This window comes from Malurus melanocephalus, unplaced genomic scaffold (assembly GCF_030028575.1).
Source record: "Malurus melanocephalus ecotype Western Australia unplaced genomic scaffold, MMel_1.1 scaffold_322, whole genome shotgun sequence".
NCBI lineage: Eukaryota > Metazoa > Chordata > Aves > Passeriformes > Maluridae > Malurus > Malurus melanocephalus.
Genome location: NW_026623554.1, coordinates 509,199 through 515,198, shown reverse-complemented (window position 1 = coordinate 515,198; position 6,000 = coordinate 509,199). Strand labels below are relative to the sequence as shown.

Below are 6,000 nucleotides of genomic sequence, written 5' to 3'. Positions count from 1 at the left end.
CTTAAACATATGTGTCTACCTGGGCAGTGGGTTCTGTCTGCCAGTGCAGTCAGTAAAGTCAAGACAATAAATTGACTTATTCTAAAATACATGTTTGGCTAGCTGAATTGCTCTTAATAATGACATTCTCCTAGTGGAAATTTTGACACCTAGTTYGTCTGTAGATACCTAAATAAAGGTRTTTGCATCTGGAGCATCCTTCCTTCATGATATTTTCATAGAGTGCCTGTACAGTTACCATTTCTATGAAATGCTTTTTTGTAAAGGATTTAGGCTTGTAATGAAAATTTTGAATGCTGATRGATTGTTACATCAAACTGAATGATCACTGATTATGTGATGCTTGTGGTGCTTCCTAAAACTACTGAAAAAAGTCTCTCTAGGACTCAAATCCTGMAGGTTTATATGGTTCATATATAGAGCTGGATCTCTGGTATGATATTAGATTATTTCTAGCTATAGGTATTGCCCTTAAGTTTTTTGACAGTAAAATAACTGTGTATGAAGTAAAGTTTGCAGATGCATTGCTTTTCCATCATCATAACACTGCTGTTTTATCCCCTGGCAGTAACCACACATGGTGTTTGCTGCAGGACAGAAAAAGACCCTGTTAGTSTATATACAGTAGCAACCCTGACTTTGCATTTCTAGTCTTCCTAAGTGCCAGTCTGATCTCATAATATTGTGTGTTCTGTACTTAGTACATAATTTATATATTTCTCCTGTAACTTGGGAGGTTCATTGATGTAAAAATGTCAAATTACTTKTAGTATTTATGGAAAGTGAGTTACGGTAGTTAGATAGGAAATGGGACTTACTGCTTCAGATGGTGTTAAAACTTCCCAACTAATAGGCAGCTTTAACCGAGTTTGCAAAAGCTCCTTTGCAAAAGAAAACCCCTAAAATATGAAAATTGTAACCCCTGCTYACAAGATAAGGAGCAAATTTATTGTTCAGTGTGTCAGTGGCTGTAAGTCAGAGTTGCTTCTCTTGAACACTTTGTGTCATTGCAGTGATCGTGATCACTCAAAATTTGAAAAGTACAAAGCTGACAGAATGTCTCATTGCAGATGGTTTTTGTGAAGTAAATATTTCTTAGAAACGTCTGGAGCCTGAACCATGTGATCTGTCCCTGTAYGCTTTTCTTGTTCCAGATATCTATTTTCTAATATAGATACATACTGTAGAGAAAACATTGTTCTGCAATGCATAGTAAAATTTTGTAATCAGAGAAACTCGAGATGCGATTACTGCACAGAAGCAAGAGGGGTTTTATTCATTTTAGAAATTAACTGTAGTCATGGAATTAATGACCTGAAACATTAATATCTGCAGCATTCTTGATTTTTTTTTCCAAAGACTGGAGAGGAAAAATTAATCTAGAAATAACTGCTTTAATCATGTAGGAGGAAGGGAAGGAGTTCCATTGCTGATTGTTGAGATTTATTAACCCAAATAACATTAACAAAAACAAACAAGAAAACCTCAACCCAATTGCATATTTTGTTAATTTAAAATCTGCTGAAATTTCTTATGCAATGATTTTTCCCGTACTTGGAAATGACATTTCTTACAAATTATAGGAGTTTGTATTCTGTGACAGCCAGGATAATGGATGGCACTGTTTTAATGGGGTTTTTTTTGTCCAGAATGAACAGTTGTTGTCATATATGTATACATAGAAAAATGGCTGAGAGAATTTCTCGTTGGGATCTCAATGAAGGTGAAAACAATTGTTGCTTATTGTTTGAAAAGGTTTTTCAGGAGCRAACCAGTGTAATCAGAGTTTACAGAAGTGCATGGGGTTTTTATTTTCTGATAGGGAGCTGTGTTTATTTTCCCAGAGAATTAATGACATTGAAGCATTTGGTAATATGTTTTGAAATGTTTCTTTGAAGTGTTGCAGTTTCATCTTTCAGTAAAGTTGCATGCTTGGGTATTTAATTTCATTGAGTAAGTGTAATAATCGCAATTATAGTCTWATAACATCTTAAGCATCTCCAGACATGTCTCTTGATTGTCTTGGGAATCCTTTACAGAGTGCATAGAGTTTTTGTTTATGCAAAAGTCAGTAAAACTTGACTGGTGTGTGTGGACAAGGCAATGCTTTTGCTGCAAGACATGGCAGCACTACTTCATGCTCAAGGCTTGAGTGCAAATTACCTGGCTTTCTCTGAAACTACAGTCTGAGCTCAAACATAATTTGTTGAAGGAAGACAAYGTATCACATTACTGCACTTGTTCTTGCAAAATAAAACTGAGCTGGTGCTTAATGAGAGTGTTTTACTGATAATATTTSAAGGTAATAAATGGTGCATTAAAAACTGTACCAGCTTTGCTCTATACAGTGAAATCTAACTTCCAAGAACCATTATTCATGCCTGACTGAAAAAACTGTGTATAGGTAAAGCATGTCTCATATAGTAATTTCAGAAGTAARTTCAAAATGTGTAAAGGAAGTATTTCAAATAAATATAAATCATTTCTTAGAAAATCATCTTTCTGTGTAGAAGACCAGAAATGGTAATCTCATGTCACAAAACAAATTCATGTTATATGGGGTTGGTTTGTTTAGCTTGAATTTCTAGTTCTGAGCTCTAGCAGCAATTCACTTCTGGTTTTGAATCACAGAATAGTCTGAGTTGGAGGGGACCCACAAGAATCATTGAGTCTAGCTCTTAAATGAACAGCCCCGGTGGGGGTCAACCTGGGAACTTTGGTGTTATTAGCAACTTGTTTTATAGAGACAACAAAAAGCTTGGTAAAACATATGTTTTAGAACTGGACAGTAAGCAGAAATATTGAGAGGCTTACACAAGTACTAGTTATTGAATGATGCTTTGCCTTACAGAAGGATTGGAAAAGAGAAATCTTAATTTACTTGAAATTAAAAAAAAAGGAAAAAGCTAAGTTGATGTATAATATTCCATTCATTCTGGGTTCCCTCTGCTCCTCTCCTCTYTGAGAATAAACCCAGTTTGTGGAACATGGTACTGAGAGGAGGTAAAGAGGACACCACACCCAAAACCCCATAAATTCAGGGATGTCACTGGTGACTCATATATAAAATAGAAGGCTGTGGAAAATTGTGGCTTTGTCACTGCAGTGAAATTCTGATGTTCTAATTTCTTKTTCACTATTAAGCATGCATTTCATACATTTAAGTTAATGTACTTGAAAATGTTACATACATACTATTATGCTGATTATAGTTTTGGTTTGTTTTCAGCTGTGGGATTGGGATCTTGGTGCTTCCACATGACCCTCAAGTATGAAATGCAGGTGAGTACTGATAAGTAGCTGTGAATCATTTTCTTTGTTTATCTTGCTGTACAGTCATTGCCATTGCCTGGCTAGATGAAACTTGTATAAAATGAGTTAATCTACCTTAAGTATCATTGTACAAGACTCTTGCTGTCAACAAGGCAGTAATGCAGGTGTTGTTTCAATAGGTATTTTCAAATCATATACTTGCATCTAAAATAAGAGCTATAATCAATTGCTTATGCTGGTAGTGGACACTCAATCCTTTGGGAAATCATGTTATCTTTTTACACAAGGTGTTATTTTAAAATTCCTATGGCTTTGACATAATAGCAAGCAGTATAAACTAGAGTTATTGCTATTTATTGTAACTTTCCTCATCTTTGTGTTTTTGTTTATTTAGATGTACCTGTGGCATTAATATTGAAATCAGTATCTTCCGAGTCACAATAGCTGAGTGATCTTCTCTTATTTTCCAGTAAACAGCATTGTGTAACAAGTCATAGGACATAGGGATTGTCCCGGTATTTCCTGTTTTCTAAAGGGACACAGGAAGTTTTGTCCTGTCACCCTCTTTTARGTCTGCAAAGATTAAGGAAATGCATCTTGGAATTAAAGTCAGGGTGAAGTGGCATTCTGTTCAAATTCAGGAAACCTACATTTAAAAGTCTGTGCAGGAAGTCTGCGTGCCCACCACAGTCAATGGAAATACAGCTAAGTCAGTGGAGTGGAGTGGAGAGAGGCGGTTGGCTGGCCTGAATCATTCTCCAGACTCCATTAGCAATCTCTGCTCAAGAAAGATTCCTTTGTCTAAACAGAGATGTTTATTGTTATTTTAGACCCTGTGAATGTTATGTTAGGCCTCCAGCTTCCATCCCACAGAGGTGTAGGTTTCTTAGGCTCCCATCACATCTGCCAGTCTTGGGATACGAGTATTGGTGGTGACAGAACATCCCAGTGACATTAGGCAACTATGCTGTGGCAGCTGAATTTAGTCCTGCATTTTTGCTGATTGAAGGACCTGCATATTGCTGACTGTTTTGTTGTTTGGTTCTATAATTCTCTGGTTTGTATCTCTGGCAAGTGGTGGGGACGGTCAGCTTCCACAGAGCATATGTTGTCAACATGTAAGAGTATTTGGTGCTTCTCTTGGCATGAAAAAGGGGGTGTTGTTTGTGGGCATGGGTGTGTGTGTGCATGTAGAAGCTTTCTTTTTAATCCAAATCACTTTAGTGCTACTTGCCCTAYAGTTCTGGTGTTGCATCAGAACAGCTAAGGGGCCTGTGAACTGTGCTAAGTAAAGTGGGGGCAGAAGCAGATGAGAGGGAAGCAGGAATGCCTTGCATCATCTTGTCAACTGATGTAAAAGGCTTTGTGTGAGGCAGAGAAAGTACATTTATTTTGGCAGCCAAATGAAATCCACAAGTGGCCCATAATTATTTCAATTGCTAGCTCACTGGTCACCCTGAAGGAAACAATTCAACCAGTAAATAAACTTTTCTTGTTCACTTTATCTCTTGTTATGATTAAGAATCAGCACTGATAGCTATTCAAAGATATTTTTTACATTTGTTTTGCCGTCTTAGTACTTAATACGTAATACTCAGTTTGCTTAATTAAGAAAAATATGAAAGCTTCTGTTCTTGAGAGCAGTTGTTTAGAATATTTCTGAAGCAATCACCCCTTTTTCTCTTATTTTTATGGGAATGTGGTTGATTGTCCATTCCTCAGGAATCCAAAATACTTATTTAGCCAGTGAAATCAGCTCACTGAGTTTCCTTCTCTCCATGGTTCTTCACTGTCCCGATATGCCTTTGACAGCACTTCTAGAAACATTAATTTCTTTGGATMCAGAAGTCATTGTCTTATGCATGCAAATTCTAGCTAAGATCTTTTGAGAGGCTCTTTGTTGGTACTGTTATGTCCCAGAGATGCTGCCAGCTTATGAACGAGAGTGTAATCACCTGTCTAAATTTGAAAAGTTTTCCTGTATTGTATTTCTTGTTCTTACCCTGCCTTTTTCTTTTATGAGGTATTAAATGACTCACACTCTTCAACAGCAGAGTGAATTAATCCTGCAGCTAATTCCTATCAGACTTGGAAAAGCACATCACTGAATTTATAAAATACTGTCACTATAAAGCTGAATTCAGCTGTTGCTTCTGTATTTTTCCATCTAAGACATCACAATAAAGATAAACTAATATGATGACAAGGTGCCACATAGCATGCCTGTTAGCTTCAGCTGTTCCCACTGTTCCTGATACTGTCTTTGTGCTGCCCGTTGTGGTCCCTGAGCCTGCAATGCACAGGTACTGGGATTTAAACCTTGCTCTGCGTGGTTGGTTGTGTGCTGGCTCAGCACCTGGACCTTGGTCAGACCATTCTGATCCACCTCACTGGAGAGAAGCAGTGGCAGTGTGAGGGAAGAAGCAGCACATGTCCTGTCAGTGGCAGCTGATCAGCAGAGCTGTTTAGTACTAATGTGAAACATTTCCTGAACTTTCTATGACCAAAATCACAAAAAGCTAATACTCCACACTAAGGATGATACATCTCTCTCCTTCTGTAAAGAATTAGATCCTTTTTTCTTTTTTTTTTTAATATGAAATTTTCAAAGCTAAAATAAAGTTTTTGACTGTGCAGTTAGAAAAATTACCCCAAACTAAGCAGAATGGCTTTATAAAAGCGTTTGAGTAGGCTACTTGCTGCTCTTAGCAAGTCCCTTTGTTCAGA

The 6,000-nt window shown here is 37.1% G+C and overlaps 1 protein-coding gene across 2 annotated transcripts in view; it reads left to right on the top strand.

The window, feature by feature from the left end:
* ACER3 (alkaline ceramidase 3) overlaps positions 1-6,000 on the top strand; it is a 50,959-nt gene that overhangs the window by 23,663 nt on the left and 21,296 nt on the right. For both annotated transcript variants that reach the window (XM_057377740.1, XM_057377739.1), the window contains exon 3: positions 3,230-3,282. In XM_057377740.1, the coding sequence (XP_057233723.1) occupies positions 3,230-3,282 (53 nt within the window). The remainder of the gene's footprint in view (positions 1-3,229; positions 3,283-6,000) is intronic.